Source organism: Podarcis bocagei (genome assembly GCF_964188305.1).
Source record: "Podarcis bocagei genome assembly, chromosome: 1".
NCBI classification, from domain to species: domain Eukaryota; kingdom Metazoa; phylum Chordata; class Lepidosauria; order Squamata; family Lacertidae; genus Podarcis; species Podarcis bocagei.
The window spans coordinates 87677521-87699953 of record NC_138125.1 but is presented as its reverse complement, the minus strand read 5'-3'; the positions used below and the strand labels follow the sequence as shown (position 1 = coordinate 87699953).

The 22433-nt window shown below is 49.3% G+C and overlaps 1 protein-coding gene across 3 annotated transcripts in view; it reads left to right on the top strand.

The window, feature by feature from the left end:
* Positions 1–22433, top strand: part of ASIC4 (acid sensing ion channel subunit family member 4) — a 232915-nt gene that overhangs the window by 120343 nt on the left and 90139 nt on the right. Inside the window, exon 1 of one of the 3 annotated variants that reach the window (XM_081171435.1) lies at positions 11359–13065. The exons of the other annotated variants lie outside the window; for them this stretch is intronic. Coding sequence (XP_081027561.1) covers positions 12490–13065 — 576 coding nt within the window. The 5' untranslated portion in view covers positions 11359–12489. Of the gene's footprint in view, positions 1–11358; positions 13066–22433 lie in introns of those variants that run through there. 3 annotated transcript variants of the gene reach the window in all.

Sequence of the window (22433 nt, the reverse complement as noted above, 5' to 3'; positions counted from 1 at the left end):
TATAATGGAAGAAATGTCTGTGTACTCATTAAGTTCCCTTGATTGTAATGGGAGGAGTTAACAGTGCTAGATGTAGTCTTGATTGTGCTCAATATTCTGTACTATTTAGGGGGGGGGGAATCTGGCAAAGAAAAAGCCCCATTGTATGTCAGTTAGCTCCATTCCCTTTTTTGAAAATAGAATTTAAAAGTGCAAATATTATTCTATTATTATCAATATTTATAAAATTTCTATACCTCCCTTCATATGAAAATCACAGGGTGGTTTACAATATAAAAATACAAAAATACCACTGCCTCTTTCAAGCAGGCAGGGACCACCACCTCTTCAAAGGGGACATTAATCACCTCCCTGGCCCAGCCAGCTACCCCATCCCTACTAGTTTTTATTAGCCAAGATGGGCAAGGGTCCAGAGCACAAGTGGTTGCCCTGATTGATCCAAACACCTTGTCCACATCCTCAAGCATTACTAACTAATATGATGTATTTTTAATCTTTGTTGGAAGCCTCCCAGAGTGGCTGGGGAAACCCAGCCAGATGGGTGGGGTACAAATAATAAATTATTATTATTATAACTGAAACTCATCTAACATAACAGAACTAGACAATGCTCTGGACCCCTGTTGAGATCCATCTACTGTAACAGTGGAGTCAAAGTCCTGGTGGATTCAAGTGAATCTATCCTCAAAATGCTTTGCAAACAAATCAAAACACTTTGCAAATGATCTACCATTGGTTCTGTCACCTTCTTCGGGTCAAACTGTAAAAGGCCCCACACTACCTAGAAAAGCTTTGCTGGACAGCACAATGACAGCACAATGGGAATGCCATAGAGGCAGCAAAGTATGCCTTCAATGCTGTCTTCATTACCACTAGGTAGGCTCGATGTTTGGTTGCAGTTTTCCTCCACTCACATTCAAGTCATTTCTCAGCTTGCTTCCTCCTCCCAAGCTCTTCAGTATACCAGGGAGCTAAACAAATTCCATGAAGTAAGGGGCATTGCTCAGGAGCAATTGTGTCAATGGCCTGAGCCATTCAGGTGTTCCAGAGGTTGGCCAGGACTTCAACAGGAGCACCAGTCATATCAGCCAGAAGATCCCCCAGAGCCATGTGGAAATCCATTTGATCCATCAGCCTTGAGGGCCAACCATCAAAATAGGTCCCCTGCCTCTGCACAGGGGAAGAGGTGCTGAAAGTCTAAATCTCAACAGGAAGTGATTTGATCATTAAAAGGGATTGGTGTCAATACCCCCCCTTCCAGATAACCCTTTTCCTGCACAGTTGAGAAAACAAGGTCCAGAGTGTGGCCTGCCACATGCATTAGGGAGGTGACATGTTGGGGCAGCCCCATTATTGCCATGGCAGCCATTAAGTCTTGAGCCACCCCAGAGCCAGTCATCTCAGCATGGATGCTGAAGTCTTCAACACCACCTCCAAGACTAGTTCTGTCAGCTCAGGCACGGAGATTGCTGGGCAGTGAGGTGTGCAGTAAACCAGCAGAATCCCTAATCTGTTCTGGTTGTCAGATGACAGGAACACACATTCTAGATCTCTCCCCCCCTCCCCCCCATGAACAGAGAGCCTGGAGAGTGAGAAAGATAATTTCTGTAGACCACACTAACTCCTCCTCCCTGATCCTCAAATATGCCATGATGCTGCACCCAAATATCCAGGTGGGCACAGCAGGGTGAGTTCAGCACCCTGCTCACCCACCCAGGTCTCAGTGATAAAAAGTCATTGTTAGTGAGTTTGCTTTACTCTCTGTAAAGAACTTTTATAAAAGTGCTTTAAATATGTAATAGGTATTATTGTTCCCCTCTCCCAAATAAGTGAAACCAAACCATTCATTCCTCTGAATCTTTTGAAAACTGAACTCCCAACATCAGTAGGTTGATTTGGGTCTCAGTGACCACAAGACAGTGGCTGAAGTGCACCAGTCCCCCCACCCGCCATTCCAGAAAGTTCCTTATACCCCATTGTTGTGTGTGTGTGTGTGTGTGTGGAGTGGATAGAGGATAGAATGGAGAATGTTATCAATAGCAAATTGCAGGTTCTGAAATGTGCTTTGTACTTTCCCAAGGGACTTGTTTTAAAAATTCCCTTCTGTTCAGTGGTTGTTAATAGTACTCTCAATTTCTCAGAGCACATGCTTCCTTCCCTTCCCAGTTGGAGAGCAAATCAAACTCCCCCCCCTCCCCCCAAAAAAATCATGTCTAGGATTATGGAGTAATGAAGCCTTCTGTCAGGATAACACTGAGCATTCTGGTGGACAGTTCCCTTTTACTGTTGCCTGTGCTGGTTTGGCTTCAAGGTGTGCTGGGAGGACATGCCTGGGAGTGCCTCCTCACCAACATTTGGGGACTTATGATGATCCTTGGGCAACAAGAAATATGGGGCTTGGTGAGGGTGCTTGTAGGGGCATGGTAGATGCTGTTTTGGTTTAAAACAGCTGGGAAAAAAATTTTCAGTTGCTCATCACTCCCTAAGCAAACTCCCTTCCAGTTCCTCCTTGATAGACTGGGGATCATTGCCACCAAATTCTGGAGACTCGGGAGAAGAAGACTGGATACCTGCAATGTAAGATGGCCCGGCATTATTGATTAACTTAAAAAAAAAATGTTGCTGGGAAGTGGAAATAGTTCACCTGGTTTAAATATTAATTCTTCCATGTGAGACTTACCTACATGTCTGTCACTAGGTTTCCCCATGGCTCTTCATATTTGACAAATGTTGTAGTTAAACCTGGGGTGCACACTTGCCATGGCAGAATTGCACACTCACTCACCATTAATCTAATTGAAAACATGAACCATGTTTTCTGTAGGTTGGCAGCATTTTACCCACAAGCCACAGGGCTTTCAGTACCTTTCATGTTAATGTTGCAATTGCCCTAAACATACCCACCTCTGCCCATTGCATCAGTCAAAGCTGACTGGTGCGTAACGCGAACATCATGTGACTTAGTCATCCCAAGAATTACCCCTATGAAATGACCAGTCTGTGATCACATGTAACTTCCATAGCAGTGGAAAATAGTACTCTAATGCATTGTAGGGAAATGATGTTGGCAAATCCTGTGATTATTGGTAGTAAAAAAGATATAATAATTAAACTTGGCTTATGCCAAGCAAACAAAATGCATGTGTTGTATTCAGTAATTAATATGATCTGTTAGAAATTAGCATTAATTTGTTAAACATACTTAAATTGAGAATACAGAGGATATTGCAGAGAAATATAGAGGGGAAAGGGGGGGAAGGGTGGCAAGAAGAGAACATGGGTGGCTCCACCCACGTTGCAGCCCAGAACAGGTCCTCAACAGAAAAAAAGTTTGACCATCTCTGACCTCAGCTGTTCTAGCTGCAGAATGCTCAGAAGGGCAGTTTCTCAATTCTTGTTGCTAATTGGGAAGGTTTAGAACACAGCTTTCAAAACTTTTCATGTTGATGACACACTTTTTAGACATGCATCATTTTTGCAACACAGTAATTCAGTTTTACTTCCAAACCGGAGGTTAAGCTAACCCCTTTCCAGCCTTGGGAGGAGCGCGGGAAGCATTCACGCAACACGCCTACACAATGCAGTCGTCACACTAATGTGTCGCGACACACAGTTTGGAAAGTTCTTGCTTAGAATCTGTGATCCAGTGGAAACTGATGTAACAGAGTCAACAGTCTCTGCTTAAAGTCACAGCTCTGCACGGAAACATCTTTGGTCTCAGATGAGAAATATTAGCATTTGCTGTCTATAGTGCTGAAGGAAACGGTGCAGCAGCAGGTACAAAGGATATAGCCATGAATGTTCATAAATGGAAGAACACCATATTGTGGGATGAGCACGTGAGCTATAGCAAGAGTAGAATAAGATCCATTGTTACAATCCAGAAGTGTAGCACAGTTGCTAACCGTAATGAACAATGGAGGGAGGGATGGGTAAACATACAAATGATGGATGAATATGTGGATACATTTACATTCCATGAGAATTCAAATGAAATCTCACTGGCTTATTATTAATTAAAATATTTCTTAACCTTCCTCCATCAAAAGATTCTAAGAACAGTGTACAAAAAGCGTAAATAAAACAAAACCACACAGCAAGAGTTCAATTTAAACCAACAAATAAGTATAACAAAATAGAACACAAAACACCAAAAGCTAACAAACAAATGAACCACAATTCCAAACATTATATATGATTAAAATACCTGGACAAAAAGAAGGGTTTTCACCTGGTGCCAACCCCCCCCCCTTAGGGAGGGTATTCTAAAGACAAGGTGCTACCACAGAAAAAGCCCTCTCCTTAGTAGAAGCATAGTATACCTCTGCTAAAGGGGGAAGGGTCTTTCTGGAAGATCTGGGTCCCACACTGTTCAACTGAACAGTAGAGCAAGTATAGAACCAACATTCCATAATCTCTGTAGATGCAAAACATGCCTCTCTGGGACTGGACAAGCATGTTGTCCCTGTGTTCAGCCCACTGATGTGAGCGGATGAAGTGCATGGATTGCAAATTTTCCAGTAGGGTACTGGCTGTTCTACTTCTCAGACTATGAGGCTGGGTTTGCACTGGGGTCAGAAAAACTGCACTGTCTTCTCAAAAGACAGGCAGCACCCCAGGCTGCTGGGGTTGCTCATTGTTCCCTGCTACCTACATGTGTGAAGCCGACCAGTGATCTGACTCAGATCATCTGGACCAATATTGTCCCTTCTGATTGGTAGCAGTTCTCTAAAGCCTCAAATTAAGAACTTTCCCATTCCTGTTACCAAGATGCATAAAGTGAAATGCCAGGGATTTAAATTGGGGCCTCCTGCTTGCACATCATATTCTCTGCCATGCAGCTGTATCTCCCCTGCCCCTGGAATGAAAGAGCAAAGGTGCTGAATTTCCCCACATAATTCTGACACCAGAATTCAGGGTGTTTCTGTACATCTATATTCTGTACATCAATACAACTTTGTTGTGTGCTTTCACACAATACCTGACTCTAGTTTGCCCTTGGCTGAGCTTTGAAAGATGGAAGGAAAATGGAGGAAACATGGAAGTAACTGGATGTTTTCAGAGAAGGAAATAGAAATATTTGAAGAAGACTGTGCTTTGAAATACCTTCCTGGAGAGAATATGGCAGGCACGAACTGTGTACTCCTTTTGGCTAATATGTTTTTATCTGCCCTGGCTTTTATGCAGAGGTAGTCAACACAGTATCCTCCAGAAGTTTTTGGACTCACTTTCCCATCAGCCTCAACCATCACAGCTACCCCAGTCTACTGCACCATGTTAGTTGGTTAAATAGTTTCAGGCTTTTTACTTTTAAACAGTTAATTATGTGGTTATGATATTTATTGCTTGTTTCAATATTGTATGGTTATTTGTCTTTTTATGTACATTGCCCTGTAATTCATGTGTGTGGATGAAGGTGCAGTTTAGCAATTTTAAACATAAAAACACTGAGCAATATGTCGTCAGCTAATAAAAGGTTTGCAAATGTTCGAGTCTACCCATAAAGCCTATTGATTGGAAACTGCAGGGAGACTTAGGGCTTATCCAAACTTACTTTTGCCCCATTCTTTCCAAACACAAATCCATGCTTAAAAGTTCCTTGTCTGAGTGTTTTTGTTGTTGTTCTTTTTGCCCCAGAGCTTTCCTCACAAAAACCTGCTCTTTAGCACTCAGAGTAAATGTCAATTTGGGTTTTCCACAGTTTTTTGTTTGCTCCGACTGAGCTTTAAAGAGCGGGTTTCCACGGGGAAAACTCTGGGACAAAAGATGTCACATTTGGACACTGAGCTTTTGAGTGAGGACCTTTCCTTGAAAGAGTGAAGGAAAGGTAAGTGTGGATAAGCTCTTACATTTAGCACACACTAGAATAAACTTTGCACCTGTTGAAAGACCTGGGAACAAGTTTTCCAGAGAAGATCTGGAGACACATCCTCAGGATGTGTGGATGATAAAATTCAAATGAACATCTAGCCAGTGTTGTTTTAGAGTTATGCTGAGTTCTGGGTCCATGCAGGAGATGTAATTATCTTTAAAGAATTGGTGGACTTATTTATGTACTTACCTTATTTCATGCCATGCACTTTTGATCCCAAATGACCTCCTCCTCATGCAGCTTGTAGATGCAAGCAAGAAATAATAGAGCAATACAACAGTATCTAGTAAAACAGTTTCGAACAACATCACCACCACCATCATAACTTTAAAAACATAGTGTCAGCATCCAAAAGCATCCTTAAAGAGCCAAGTTAGTGATGACTGGGCCAGGTGGGCCCACCGCAGAAGAAAATTAGAAGAACCATAGCACGATAACTGAAGAGGCCCTGTCTCATGCCACACAGAGAAGATCCTCTGACACTGAAGGCACAAAGAGAAACATGTGGGATTGTGAAGTCCTTCAGATATCTTAGTTTCAAACAGGTGTCAAGGACTACTCTCTGGTAATGATTCTATAAACCTAAGCAGTTCCTTAGTAAAGGTAAAGGTAAAGGTAAAGGTAAAGGTAAAGGGACCCCCTACCATTTTGTCCAGTCGTGGCCGACTCTGGGGTTGCGGCGCTCATCTCGCTTTATTGGCCGAGGGAGCCGGCATACAGCTTCCAGGTCATGTTGTCAGCATGACTAAGCCGCTTCTGGCGAACCAGAGCAGCGCACGGAAATGCTGTTTACCTTTCTGCTGGAACGGTACCTATTTATCTACTTGCACTTTGAGGTGCTTTCAAACTGCTAGGTTGGCAGGAGCAGGGACCGAGCAACGGGAGCTCACCCCGTTGCGGGGATTCGAACTGGCGACCTTCTGATCAGCAAGTCCTGGGCCCTGTGGTTTAACCCACAGCGCCACCCGCGTCCCTAGTTCCTTAGTAAGCAGACACTATTTTTCTTTAAGTGTGTAGGGAGTAAGTAAGCTGTTGTTGCTCAGTGATGACAGAAATGCACCCTGTGTATGCCCAGAGGCAATTTTATTGTAGAGTCAGCTCTAGTATTGGAAGCAGATTCTTGGGTTGCATTCTGGCATAGGTGAAGCCCTGGGCCGGTTCCGTTTTCCTCTGTACGGACTGGATTTTTGTTGGTGAGTTAACTTGGATGGAGGTAAATAGGCAAGGCTGAAGAAAGGATGGAGTACAAGAGGACACCCACAGTATGTGAGATATCTATCTACCTACCTACTTACCTACCTACCTATCTACACACTCACACTCTACTGTTTTAAAAATCCTTCGTGCCCTATAGATATGTATGTTAGATGGAAATGTCCAGGCTGGAATTGACCCTAGTTCCCCCACTCCATTAAATATGTTTGGCCAAGACTTCTTTACCAGGACTCTTGTAAGAATTACTGAGATTCATATATGTGAGCCGTTTTGAAGATTTAAAAATTATTATATACATGCTAAGTGCTCTGATCATTATTTGTGAAGCATCCATCATCCTGAATTGGAATTTGCAAATTGTGAAACCAAATCCACAACTTCCCAGGCAGCTTAGCCAATGCATATTCCCTCCCCATTTTTATTTTGCACTGAATCATGCTGGGCAGGACACTTTGATTGTATCCACATTCTTTGGAAGAGTAGCTGTGCTGTTTGTCTAGTAATGTTTGCCTGGTGTATGTGAGTTTTTGGTGTTTTTAAAAAAGAGAAACCCCATTGCCTGACTAACGTTGCATGGGGCCTGGATGTATTGGGTGCTTTCCCCCCCCTTGCCCTCTCTGCTGCCCACCCAGCTATGCACCCGCCTGCCTGCCATCCCATGCTCCTTCCTCTTAGGCTTCTCAGTGCAAAGAGTTGAACAGCCTGCAGAGGAACCAGCCATGATGGCTGCACCAGCCCCTCTGGCGGCACATGTATAATTAGACTGGACATCTTGTCATCCCGGATCTCCCCAAAGCAGTGCTGCCTGCCGCCCTCATTGAGAGCCTGACCTGCCTGTGATAACAAGCACTACAGGAGGGGCACCAACCAACCCTTCTCTCTCTCTCACTTTCTCTCTCTCTCTCTCTGCCGCAGGTTCAGGAGGCTCTGCTTGGCATGAAGCAGAGAGACTCATGCTTCGACCAGCTGGGCTCTGCAGCCACATTGCCTTCAATTAGATCAAAATTAATGATAACTCCCAGATTTCAGCCCCTTTAGGCATGGGGCTGAGCATGCAGCTGGCATGGTCTGAACCAGGGCAGAAGAGGGACCTGGGAAAGGGACGTTGTGCCAGCTTCAGCCAGGATGGGGCCAGGATCCAGGGACCAGCAAGCTCCCAGGGTGGTTTCTAATTCATTGCTGCTGCCACCTGCCCACAGTCATGATGGGGCAAGGATGTCACCCAGGGGAGCAGCTCTGCCTGAGTCAGCACAGGGGGAGCAGAGTTACTACCTTGTCAGGCTTAAAGCTGGGTTACTTAATGTTTCCTTAAAATAAAAATAAAATAAAAATCTTTATCTGCCACCTGCATGCCTTTTCACCTGCTACTGGCTTGCCTACTTCATCACTCTCAAACTCTGGGAAATGGTAAGGCACAACTGTTACTAAAGTGGGGCATGTTTATGCTTCACAATGCCTATTTGAGGATACTGCCTCCTCTTGCTATGGGATGCTCGGTCAGCAGGGAACAGTAAGCCCTTTTGCTGGCAAGATCCAGGGGGTGTTATTGTTTTTATTTTGATTTTATATATTGTGATCTTTTCTGTGAATCACCCTGAGACCTTCAGGTATAGGGTGGTATATAAATTCAAAAAATATAATAATAATAATAATAATAATAATAATAATAATAATAATAATAATAATTCAGCACTAAAGAGCAGGCTTTCTAGGGGAAAGCGGTGGGGCAAAGGCATAGGATTCAGTTGGACAAATGGATGTGCGGATGAACCCTAAGTGGCAGCCTGCACTTCTCCCTGCTAAATTTGGATTTTCCCAGTCCCTGTATAATCTGATGGAAGGAGGAGCCACTGAAGCACATAGTGTGGGTGGGTGTTTTGGGGTTTTTTTTACATGTGTGGTGACATTTTGCCATCTATTGTCTCACCCCCTACTTCCATTTTGCTTCCATCAGCCCAAAAGAAAAGATGTAGCCTGCCTTTTCCCGCCAGTTGTTGCTGAAAGCACATTCCCTGTATTTTTAAAATAGCTTTTTTTGTACAGAACTGTTTATGAACAAAATAAGTGTATTAACAGCAAAATTAAAATTTGGGCTTGTGCAGAGTCTGGACCCTCAGTCTAGACCAGCAGTCTTAAACAGACACAAACAGTATTTAGTTTGTTTTGGGTTGTTAGTTTATGTTGTAGTTATTGTTTTGTGGGTTATGAGTGCTGTAATGCTTTGTGAATTTTATAATATGACTTTTCTTGTGGTTGTGCTGCTTACCCTATTTTTTTAGTTGTTTGGTAAATAGAAGGTGATTGTTCTACTGATTTGTAATTGTTTAACTGATGATTTGTTAATTATTTTATATGGCTTAAGTTATAATTGTGATGTTTATTATGTTATTATTTATTGTTTGTTAGCTGCTTTGTGACCCATCTGATTGAAAAGCAGCATAGAAATATAATGAATAAATGAATGTGGGCTCCAAAGAAGGAAGGGAGAATTAGGGGCGGGGGTGGGAAGAGAGCAGCATGTAAAGGAGTCGGCATCACCCGTTCCTCCCGTCTACCCCTCCACTGATTTCCAGGCAGAATCCTAGCAGTGGATGTAACCCTCACCCGAATCTTTGTCTTTCTTCCGTCTCTGCATTGATTAATCGCCTCTATCACCTCCTGACACCGTACTTGGCACTCACTGACTAGAATTTTCGCAAACGTTGAACGGATGGAAGAAATGCATTGTTTAACACGGTTGTGATAAGGCAGCGTGATTAAAGAGTGGTAAGGGTTAACTCATCGGCATTAAGGGATTCGGAGCTGGGGAGGCCAGAGAAGGGACACCGCCTGCTCCCCGCCTCTGAACCAGACTCTTTCTGCATGTCTGAATGCGGCCTCCAAGAAATAAACTTGAGCAGTCCGGGCAGAGGGGACGGTGCTTCCTGAAGAAGGTAGACGGGGTCGCCCTTCCGCCCCACCCCATTGATTTAGGACCCCCGCCTTCTCCCGTTATTAATATGATGGTCCCCCCCCCCATTTATGCCCCCTTTCCCCTGCCTCGGTGGTTTCCGTCCCCGTCCCCCGTCGCCCTCTCCTCCTCCTCCCGCTGGCCTGCAGCCACCTTGGCCTTCCGCCCTGGGCATCGATCAGCGCCCGCTGCTCAGCCAGGAGAGACCTGTCCTTCCGTATTGACCCGCGGGAGGGACGTGTGTATTCCGTGCCAGTCGATTGCAGGGATCGAAGGCGTGTGAGCGTGGCGCTCCTCGGTCCGGATTAGCCCGCTGGCACCGGCCGGGCGGAGTGAAGGTCGCTGTGACCGGCTGAGCCTCGGGGCGGGGCTGGCAGGGCCGCGGGGCTTCCCACCGCGAGAGTCCGCACGGTTCCTGTCTCCTCGCAAGGCGCGCTTTCCGCTGCTGCTCGCCCCCCCCCCAAAAAAACAACAACAGCAACATCCCATTCTCAGGGAAGTCGGACACGGGTCTTGCCCCAGCCAAGCTGGAGGGGGGGGGTTGGGGATCACCTCCCCACAGGTGCACGCTTGGCGTGCAGAAGGGTCTCCGGGCGCAACTCCCGGATCTCCCTAGCTGAGCAGCTGCCAGAAGCCGCGGAGAGCTACCGGCGGAGCGAAGTGGGCCGCTGGCCTGGCTCCGCAAGAGGGCGGCTTCGCGGCGAGCGCAGCGCGGGGGGTTCGGCTTGCCGGCGAGAACTTTGCTGGCTTGAGGCTCTCCGGAGTCCTGGGCTGCCGGCGCTTCACAACTGGGCAGAGTTGGCGCGTCTGTCTGTCCTGGCCGCCGCCCTACCCGCTAGGCCGCACTGCTCCCCGCCCTCCCCTCGGAGTCTCGGCCCCTCTCCCTACTGGGCACCCCCAGGCCGCCTCCTCTTCCTCCTCTTCCCGGCCTCCCTGGTCCCGCGCCAGCTGCAGTTGCCGGTGGGGGTTTTCCCTGGCCCTGATTCCACTTGGCCAGGCAGGGGCGGGGAGGAGGCGGCGGCGGCAAACAGACCCTTTTGCAAAAGCAATTAGAACTGCCTCCTAAGCAAACGGGACTGAAGAGAATCAATGGTGCAGGGAAAGCGGCTGCGCTGCAGGTTGGGTCTGGGCAGTGCCGCGGTCCCGGCTGCGCAGCCTTCATTTTCCTCCAGAAAGCACACACACACCCGGACCCGCTCCTCCCCACCCCGCACCCCCGCGCCCCGCACGCCTGCTCCTGCCCTAATCCCCAGCAGCTGCGCTCCCTCCCTCCCTCCGATCAATAAGCCTTTCACTTTTTGCCTCTTGTTTGTTCCGTGGGGAGCGGGATCGATGGGAGGAGGGGGCGTCTCCTCGTTTCCGCTCCCCCTCGTTGGCCGCTCCTTCTCCAATTAGTCAGCCCTGGAGCCTGCGGGCGGGGGGGGGGTGTATTGCGTGTGAGAGCGTGTGCGTGTAGGGGGTTGTTGTGCCGTCGCTGCCCGTTGGACCCGAGCACCAGCCGACGACGCGGGAGGAACGCAGTCGTCTTCTTCCCTCTCTCAACTTTTTCCTCCCCTCTCTCGTTTTCCTTGCTTTCCTTTTGCATCTTTAGCGAGCAGTTTTTCAGATCAGCGGAGATGGAGGAAGGTAGGAATTAGGCGGGGAGCTGTCAATGGGCAGCTGCCTTGGGCACTAGCAAGGGGTACTCACTTGGAGGAAGTGGGTGGCAGGCAGGCAGACAGAGAGAGAGAGTGAGAGAGAGAGAACCTGCCCTGCCTGAAGAGCTTGAGCAGCCTTGAGCAGCAGCAACCCCAGCAGAGGCTGCCTTGTGCTGCCTCCTTTCCTTGGCACAGACTTTGCCAGCTTGCGAGCGATTCAAACAAGTGGCTCCAGCATCACTTTGGAGTGGTGGCTCCAGAGAGCGAAGAGGCTCCCGCTGCCCGGCTCTTCCTTCCTTCCTTCCTCCTTGCCGCTTGCCTGTCTTTCGTGAGCTTCCCCCGCTTCTTCCTTCCTCCCTCCTTCTCCCCCTTTTTTTTTTATTTGAGGATGAAATAATGTTGACATGCCTTGAATTATTAAGTATCCCCTGGATTTTATTAGCACACGATGCCTAAATGCTGCCTGTATCTGGTGGGGTCTTAACCGGGTGTGCAGAGGAGCGGCAGCGGCACACACAGCGGCACAGGGAGCGGCGGCAGCGGCGGGCAGCTCTGACAGCTGGGCTTGTGCAGATAAGCGGACGGAAGCACCAGGAGATCACTAGTGAGACAAGGCACCGAGGCAGAGCCCTCCGTCCGGGAGCTCCCAAGAGGCTGGGCCAGGCTCCCCGGTCCTGCTTCACCTCCTCAGCTGGGCTGACTAATTTAGGGGCGTCCTGCAGCAGCCAGGGGAGAGCGGCCGGTGCCGGGCACCCCAGGCTCCCGCTGCCTCCCCTCGCTGGGGGGGTAGCGTGCTGCCTGGTGCCTCAGCACAGATGCCGATTGAGATTGTCTGCAAAATCAAATTTGCAGAGGAGGATGAGAAGCAGGCGGCGAAAGAGGAAGGGGACAAGGAGAGCTTGCTAGAGGAGCCCAGCCAGCCACACCACCGTGACCTGGCCGCCTTTGCCGGGGCCAGCACCTTGCACGGCCTGGGCCACATTTGCCGCCCAGGGCAGCTGGGGGTCCGGCAGGCCCTCTGGGCGCTCGCATTTGTGGCCTCTCTGGCCTTCTTCCTGTACCAGGCGGCCCGGTCGGCGCTCTTCTACCTGGAGCACCCGCACGTCACCACCCTGGACGAGGAGGCGACCCAGAAGATGATATTCCCGGCTGTGACCATCTGCAACATCAACCGCTTCCGCCACTCGGCCCTTACTGACGCTGACATCTTCCACCTGGCCAACATGACTGGGCTGCCGCCCAAGGACCGTGATGGACACAAGGCCTCTGACCTGCTCTACCCCGACCCTGACATGGCCGATATTGTCAACCGCACTGGGCACCAGCTTGAGGACATGCTCAAGAACTGCAGCTTCAGCGGCGAGAACTGCTCTGCGGGGAACTTCACAGTGGTGAGTACTCATTGTGCCTTTCCTGCGCTCTCTAGGCCATTCTGTCAAGCACTGGTTGGAATGAATGCATTGCTGGTACCCATGCTTATGCTGAGGTTGAGTTTGTGCCTCAAGTTTCACTGTGGGAGAAAGTACAATAATATTGGAAACTGCCTTATATCAAGTTGAGACACTTGTTCTGCCCAGCTTAGTATTGTCTACACTGACTGGCAGCGGTTCTCCAGGGTTTCAGAGAGGAATTCTTTCCCAGCCCTACCTGGAGATGCCTGAGATTGTATGTGGGACCTTTTGTGTGCAAAGCGGATGCTCTGCCAGTGAGCTGTGGCCCTTCCCCAAAGAGCAGATTTTGTGGCCTGTGAACAGCTCTAGAGCATGGGTGATGGGACACCAGGTGCATCAGGTAAGATGCAGGCAGGGAATACCGCTGTATGCAAGACATATGAGGAAAAAGAGAGGCATGGAGATGAGCAGATCAGGCACTGAAGGAAATGCCCACTTCTGGTCTGGGCAATTCTTTTTCTCTTGCTAGAGTAGCTTGAGACAAGGAAGAGGGGATAACCCTGTAAGTTATGTGGGGAAAACTGTAAGTCTGGGATGGGGAACCTGTGGCCCTCCAGGTGTTGGACTCCCATCATCCCTGACCATTGGCCCAGCTTTCTGGGGTGGAGGAGAGCTGGAGTCCAACAGTCTCTGGGGGTTTGCAGGTTCCCGCAAGCTTGCCACAAGCTCTCCAGGTGCTTGGAGAAGATGGGAGCTCCCTGGGCAGTGCTGGCTACACTTGGTGGTTCCAAGATTTTGTCTTTTGTATCCTTAGAGATGCCGTTCTTTCCCCATTTCCAAGCAGACTGTGCCCCCAGCTTGGTGCCCATGGTGGCACTGTCACGGTCCTGGCCAGGGTGGCACAGCAACCACTCCACCTTCCTCTTCATGGCACTTTTTCTGGCATGGCTGTGCCTGCACTATCAGGGAGGCTTCCCGCCGGGTGGAATGAGCTGGCCCCGCGCTTGCTCTAATATTGAGTCTGAAAATCACAAATCCCCGCTGTGGTTTGGGGAAATAAATGTGCTGAGCGGGCGGAATACCTGATGGGACCCTTTTCAGACCATAATGACTCTGGAAATGAGCTGCTTCTCTCCTGCGGACATTGGAGGCTGCTTCGCCTTCTGATCACTGTGTGCGGAGGGGCGGGGGGGGTGGTGCAGGGCAGGGAGAAGCTTAGAAGGTGAGGCTGAGAATAGAGAAGATAGGGCCATGCATGAGCACACACGCCAAGTGGATCTAAAGAACATCTTCCTTGCCAGGGCCTGCCACAGATGTACTCTCTTGTCCCAAACACTTCTATGGGGGTGCATGTCTGCTATGGCAGACCCAGAGCAGATACACGGCTCAGGACCCAGAAGCACACCACACCTCCCCTGGGCCCTATGCAAAACCTGCCCCACAGTTGACAGGGGTTGTCTGCTGTCCTTGGCCGCATGAACCCCTTGCAGGCTGTGTCAGAATGCCAAGAGACTCTCTAAGTTTTGTGGGTCTGTGCTGCACTCACAGTTCAATTTTTTTGCTCAAAATCAACACTGAGAATATTCTGCAGTCTGTAAATATTGGACAAATGAAGCTGTAACCCCTGGAAATCCTGCTCTAAGTAATACTGCACACCTCTTGACTTTGTAACCTTTTTGCTGCTGCCGTTACTGGAATGTAGCTACAGAGGGCTTTTCTTTGGAGCAGCAGGATGGGGGTGTTTAATATTCCCCTCCCCTGTGTTGTTTTCTTGATCCGCACCTGCCCCCTCCTCCAGCTGCTGTTTGCTCCATTAAGGGAAAACGCAGGACAAACAGCAGTTCAGGAAGAAAGGATTTTTCCGCAAAAAAAATGATGCAGCAAGGAAGGGTTAAGCACCTCCCTTCCCACCGCTGAAGGAACTGGCAGTCCCCTGTGACTGCATTTTAGTAAAAATCAAGGAAGCAAGCAAACAAATGCAAATAAATAAATGCTGGAAAATCCAGTCACAATTCTCCCACATAAGTTGTCATGGACCCCAGAATTTAACCAGAAATTGCCTACATTTTCAAACAAGATTTTTGTCTCATGGAGGGCTAGAAACTTGCTTTTTTATTGTTAAATGGAAGCTTTTATTCCTTCCCCCCCCCCAGCATGCTAAATTCTGGCCCAGGACTTAAATTCTGTGCTTATGGATGGATGATGGATGGGGGATGCCCCTCCAGTGGGCACCCAGTGCCAGAGTCATTGCTTTGATGCGCATGGTTTCAGGAGGGATATCCCGCGATGGCCCCTTGGGGGCAGCACACTTGAAGGGCAGCGGGGTGGGGGAACAGGACCTACGGTAAATCTTCACTTTTGGGCCGGTTTTGTTAGTAGCGCGGGATATTCCTGATCTCTGATTTTAACCAGTTTCAGCAGCTGCAGCTCTGGATTCTGAGGAATCCACAAAAACGAAGGGAAATGGGGCGTGGGTGGGGTGGGGTGGGTGTGTAGAAATTAGGGACTAAGTGCCCGTGTGTTTCGGAAGGGCCCCTGAGGAGGCAAACATAGTCACCGTTCTCCTTTGGAAGGAGCTGCCGCCAGCGCCTACTACCCTCGCTGTGGCTGCTCTCCCTTGCCTCGGCTGCTGAGCTGCCTGCCGCTCGCGTCGTTGCATCGCATGATGAATCCCCTTTAAAGATCCTGTAAGTAAGAGCCGCGCTCGGTAAATGATCTCCCTCTATTTAGCGTCACAAATCCACATTCTTTATGGGACGGCAAATTAAGGGGCCGCCGGGAAGATTCCCCAGCGTAAGCATCTCGTGTGCAGTAAAGCCCGGCCAGCGTAGTAAATCTTGGTGGGCCGTTTGCTGAGCCGCAGCAGCGAGCCTCCCTCTCCCCGCACCGGCCCCAACTCCTGGGCACCCTCTGCTCTGTGGGAGCTGGGGTGGGTGGGAGGACTTTCCTTGGTGAGTGGGCTATGTACACAGGAAATGTCTTGCTCCTCCACCACCTTCCCTGCAGTGATGGCCGCTGAATATGTGTGTGTGTGAACCCTGTACCTTAGGCTCAAGAACAGCCCCCCCCCCTTCCATCACTTGAATTGTGCAGGGAAAATCAATTGGCTCTTTGTCCTCTGCTGGACAGGAGATTCCCCAGCAGCGTTGTCCTTCCCTTGCACTAGCTGAGCAGGGTGGGAGGGAGGGAGGGAGGGATTGGCAGGTTCTGCTTCAGCCCCTTTCCTTCCCCAGTATCTGTGCAGGGGGAGGAGGCATGGAGGGGTCACCGGCAGGTGCCTCTGGGCAAAAATGGGATGGGCACTTAACTCCTTCGGCACTCATCAGGCTCAGTAGCAGCCCCTAACCAGCCACTTGGGCTGGACCTGATGCTTTGTGGCTCAGTTTGCCCTACCTTGGCTGTTGTGAGTGGATCTGGACCCCATTGTCCATAAGCAGAGGGGGTCCTATTCTAGGGCTCCCAGGGACAGCCCCCTATTTACAGGGCGGTCTGCAGCTTCCCATCAATGCCGGCCCTAAAATTTTGGGCCCTTTCTCGCATATGTTTATGTAAAGGGGTGCAAGGTGCAAAGAGCTTTTCAAGGATAAGAGGTGCAGTTGATGGAGAGGTCATGAAGGGAGGGCAGAAGGAAATGATTGGGAGGGGCTTCGCTCTGAGGAGGGGGGCAATGGAAGCTTGTGCAGATCCACAGGAGGGGGATATGCTCAGGCACACCAGTGTGCACACTCAGAAGAACAATTACCCAGCTGGCACCTGCTCTGCAGGGGGTCCTCTTCCAGCACTTGTAGGGGAGGCTAATGCATTTCTAAAAAATTGGAATCGATGTCAAAGGTGGTGTGTTTTTTGGTTCTTCTTCTTCTTCTTCTCCTCCTCCTTCTCTATTTCTTATTATTTTAAATCCCTTGCTGTCAATCTCATCATCCTGGTTTTTTTTTGGGGGGAGCATCCTGGGGAAGGTTCCTAAGTATTGGTTGTTGTTTCTGTTTCCCATCTGATCAAGTCTCTTTTCTTCAGTCCTGGGGAATTTGTGGGGCATTTGGAAGGCAACTCTCCATGGGAATAGCAGGGTCTCTGAGCTGTAGCCACCCGTAGGGAGATTGGAGTTGTGTGTGTGTGTGTGTGTGTGTGTTTGTGGAGGGAAAGGTGACGTGGGTGTGCAGACAATCAAAATGCTGCAGTTGTGTCTTGCAAATTATCCAAAGAATTAGAGGACGATGTGTGGATGAGATAGCGTGGGGAGAGCAGGAAGGGCTGATTAAAAAGTGCTGCCTAATAGAGGACTTTCCTGCAGGTCCACATTTTCAGAGGGCTTTGTGGATGTGAGGGTGCTTCCTCCACTAAACTGCTTTGCTTCAGCTTCTCCAAAGTGGTTCCTTGCCTGGAACTCAGGGCGTTTAGAGGTGAGAATGAGCTAGGGTCAAAGAGTGTAGGCAGATGTTGATCCTAAGGCATCCCTGGCTCTACACAGCAGGGATCCCTGCCTGGTGGACTGTGGGCTCAAAGCACAAAAGAACACATGTGTTCTCTCTCTCTCTCTCTCTCTCTCTCTCTCTCTCTCTCTCTCTCTCTCTCTCTCTCTCACACACACACCACCCCCTCCCCCAAATTGCTGTTGCTCAGCCTGGCTTTGCCGCCTCGTTCCCCAGCTGTATAATCAGTGGCACCCCGTCTCGGTGCTGGGGCTGGCGATGACCTTTACTCCACAATCGTACTTAATAAATGTCACATTTTCCAGCCTATTTTTACTCTGGGTAAATGAGTTCCCTGCGCTGCCTCCCCCTCCACCTGCCACCTCCTGCCTGCCCATTGGTGCAGCTCCCCGGCCACCACTGTTCAGAGGCAGCCGTGCAATCCATTTCCCTAACCCCAGCCCGCACAATGGAGAGAAGTGAGAAAAGGAGGCTGCAGGCAGTCCCAGGCAGTCCCGCTAGTGTTGGTGGCTTGTAGTTGGGAAGTAGGTGGCAGAGGGGGAGAGAGGGAGGATAGCCTGCTTCCTGCCAGCAGAAGGAACATGGGTCCGCCTGAGGAGAGAACAAATCCCAGAAGGATGTAAGAGTGGGCAGAGGCAATTTCTGCTTTGTTAAACAAGTGGCTGGATTTATGTGACCCGTGGCAAGCATTTGGACTTGTTGGCAACCCATGCATTTTGGCATCTCACAGAGGGAACAGGTGGGGTTGGGGGCTGCCTTTGCATACAAGGGTCATCCTCCCTTTCTTGAGCCCTCTTGCCTCTCCACCATCTTTTACTCTTCACCCCCAGTGCAAATTGCATCCTTAGCAAATGTACTGTCCTCTGATGGCTTAAGGAGCTATCATTGCCACACTGCTTTGTCATGCTGGCTGCACCGCCTCTTCTCTAGAGTTCCCTTGCTAGCCCCAAAGCCAGCACAGAGTGGTTTCTGCGTCTGTTGCAGATGACATCTCCATATCCCATCCAATTTGATGTTTGCTTAGCAACATAGGAAGCTGTCTTGTACCAAGTCAGAGACTTGGTTCTTCTAACTCAGTATTGCCTACACTGATTGGCAGCAGCTCTCCAGGGTTTCAAGCAAGGGGACTCTCCCAACCCCATATGGAGTTGCTGGGGATTGAACCTGAGACCTTCTGAATGCAAAGCAGATATTCTATTACTGAGTTGTGGATTTGATTCTTTATTATCTATTCCTCCTTCCTTCCAAGGAGCTCATGGCAACATAGGTGGTTCTCTCAGTCTTCCCAACCCGTTGTATCTTCATGGCAACCCTGTGATGTAGGTTAGGTTACAAGAGAGTGACTGGTTCAAGGTCACCATCTTGTCTTGTCCTAATGCTGACATATTCCTGAAGGCTCGCTGTGTTTGGGGTGTTGTAGCAAAAATGATAAATGCTGGTTTACAGACTTAAAAAAATTGTTGCAGCACAATATCTGGTTCATCAGTTGTGTGGCATGGAGCAATGCATGCATCCGATGAAGGCAGACCACAAAAATTTCTTATGCCACAATATGTCTTCAGCATGCCACAGGACTCTTCATTGCTTGCGCTCATCCTGGAGCCCATAGACTGCCTGGAAATCCATGTGGATTTTAGAACCAATGATTTGTGAGTCACCCTGTTGCTCTAAGGTGAGAAGATGGGAATGTATCTCCCCTTTTCCATAAACAATTTTACTTTGAACACCCATATGGTCATTTGTACATCTCCGAGCTTGTTCACACATGTAAATGTACATCATTGGTTATTCAGTCCTTGGTGATACTCAGAACATGTGAAGTCTCTTGCCTGGAAACAATTCATTCAGCCTTGTGTGATATGCAAGGTCTGTCTTCTACGATGACTTCATTCACACAAGCAAGTCATATTGACTGTACAGTCAGGGAGAGGTGGTCACACTTGTATGCTGTTCTTTGGCAAGATAATGACTTAGAGGTGTATATACAAGTAGACTCCCCACAATTCCTACCCCAGTCTAGTTTTACCTCCTAAGCCAAATCCCTCTACCTATTGTGGGGTTTTCCCAAGGACAGACCAATCTGTTAACCCACATGCTCTGCTACTTTGCAACATGGAAGAGAAGGAGAGGCCACCCATCCCTGTTCCTGGGATCTGGAGGCTGTGTAACTTTTCTGTTCCAAAGCCGCTAGCTGCTCTGACATGGGGGAAAGGGTAGCGGAAGGGATCAGAGTGGAGCTGTAGCCGCAGAAGGGTTGTTGGCCTTGGCTCTGCAGTGAGAGGAGGCCGATGCTGTGCTCCATCCATCAGAGCTGCCCGCAGGCTGGAAAATGCTAATAAGCAACCAGCAATGAGAGGGAATCTGTGTCCAAAGCATCTGAATAAGTAACCAGTCCCAGGAGCCGATGCAGCCTCCAGGCCTCTGCACCCCTTTCTCCATTCAACCAATCAATTCTGGTTCTGTGCAAAGCTACTTTCTTGGCAGGGTATGCTTGCTGCTCTGAGTCTGCCCTGGATGATTTGGCCCTTTTTGTGACTCCACAAATTGCAGAAAGCATACCTTCTGCAGATACAATGTCCCCCAATTTTGGCGTCTCTTTGGCTCGAGTGATGCTTTCTCCGTCCTGCCAACCCAGAAGTTGTTTCGCATGTCCCTAGCACAAGCAGACTCTTTGTGAAGGTTCTCCAGCCAGAGATGATGAACCTGTCATTCTCCTGATATTGGTAGACTCCAGTTCCCATAATCCCTGATCAATGGCCATACTGGCCAGGACTGATGGGAGTTGGAGACCCACAACATCTAGAAGGCTGCAGGTTCCTCCATCCCTGCCATCAGCTCTTGGTTCAGGCTCTGCCCAGGAGAACCTGGCAATCCAAACCTCTTTTTGACTTGCAGTAAGACCAGCTACAGGGGACGCGGGTGGCGCTGTGGGCTAAAGCCTCAGCGCCTAGGGCTTGCCGATCGAAAGGTCGGCGGTTCGAATCCCCGCGGCGGGGTGCGCTCCCGTTGCTCGGTCCCAGCGCCTGCCAACCTAGCAGTTCGAAAGCACCCCCGGGTGCAAGTAGATAAATAGGTACCGCTTACCAGCGGGAAGGTAAACGGCGTTCCGTGTGCTGCGCTGGCTCGCCAGATGCAGCTTTGTCACGCTGGCCACGTGACCCGGAAGTGTCTCCGGACAGCGCTGGCCCCCGGCCAATAGATGTGAGATGGGCGCACAAACCCCAGAGTCTGTCAAGACTGGCCCGTTCGGGCAGGGGTACCTTTACCTTTACCTTTTAAGACCAGCTAACAGAGCATCTTCAAACCTTACCTATACCTCTTGGGCAAACAAGCCCTAAAATACTAACATTGTATATGACTCTCTGTGTCAGTCACTTGGACAGGAATAGACAGGTCCATTTTGTCAGGATCCAGTATATCTGGAGTAGTCTTTGGTTGGATGCAAAGCCCGCATCTGTGCTACCTAAGCGTAATTAATGGGGCTGCCCTTGTTCTGTGGAATAGCATTCCTGTAGAGATACAACAGGCGCCCAGTCTCTTCACTTTCTGGAAACAATGGAGGACATTTTTGTTCCAGCAGCTTTTCCCAGCTGGATAAAGGGGTATTTGCCATGAGTCTTTATTTCTGTATGGTGTCAGTTTTGTTTTAAATGTATTTCCTGAGGGGCTTTCTTTCTTTCTTTTTTGGCATGCTTTTAACTGTTTTAAATTGTTTTTATTGTGCATCGCCTTAAGATGGTTGTATAGAAGACAATTAATAAATTAATGATCATCACATCATTATCATCATTTTGGGCTTCCTTTGATTAGATGGATTTGGAAGCCGGGAAGCCAGAGGGTGACTCAGGCTGATCTCCCACTCTTTGGTTGTTTCCATAGTCTGCACTTCTACATATCACAAGGCAAAGGACAACCTAACCGTAGTTGTGTTTGCTGCTACAATTGGCTGAGAGCCTATGCCTCTTTCTGGACCTGCAAGAGAACCGGTTGCCATGGGCAATAGGCAGAGGCTGAGTGTCACAACATCCTCAAGGCTCTGCTGGGCCCACTTAAGAGATACGATATCCTTGACCAAGCCTGGCTGGTACCCCCCCTGCCCCCAGTTTAGCATCAGCAAAAGCATGCTATCTGCAGGGCAGAGAGCTGTCTCTAAAGTCTGACCTTCAAGGTGTATGGGACTGGCTGGGCTCCCCTGTTCTGTCCCCCCAATCGCTGCTGAGCGAAAACTTGGCAGAGTGGCTGGCATGGACCCCACATCTCCTGACAGATATTAATTGTTTCCCAGGAGCAGTTAATTAACTGGGGCAGGAGCGCAAGCAGCCTTGGGAGAGCGGAAAGCCTCATTAACTCCTGTGGGGGTGGGGAGGAGGGCAGTGAGAGGGAAGGAAGCAGTTAGATGGAAATGCGGGGGCATTCTTCATCCAGGGTGTGTGTATGATGAGTCAAAGTAGGCCCCGTTGGGCAGGAATCCAAGTCTTTATCCCTACCCACCCACCAAGAGAGATAAGATAGCATTGCTCATTGTCTCTCCCCCATCTGCTTCAGATTTCATCCCAGAATGAATAAGAAGTCAGCCACACTTGGAGAAAGTCAAGCCTGGGATAGCAACAATGGAGTGTCAGGTAGACTTGAGTCAGAAAGGGAGCAAGCAGCCTGTGAATATTAAGGGAGGCCGGCGGCAACCCCGGATCAGATAGGAGGGCCTGGTGTGGTCAGTAAATGTTACTGACACCCCACTCCGCTAACACCAGGGCTTGGGGAGGGTGTCAGTGTATAGCGATCTCACTTGCCTGGGAATGGTGGCATAGCCCAAGAGCAGTCGCAGTTGGGAGCAGAGATGCCGTGGGGGCCAGCAGGCTCGGCACCGTCGCTGTGATTGAGATCAGATTGCTGCCACGCATAAAAAAGCTATCTTCATAATTATATTTAATGAATTGA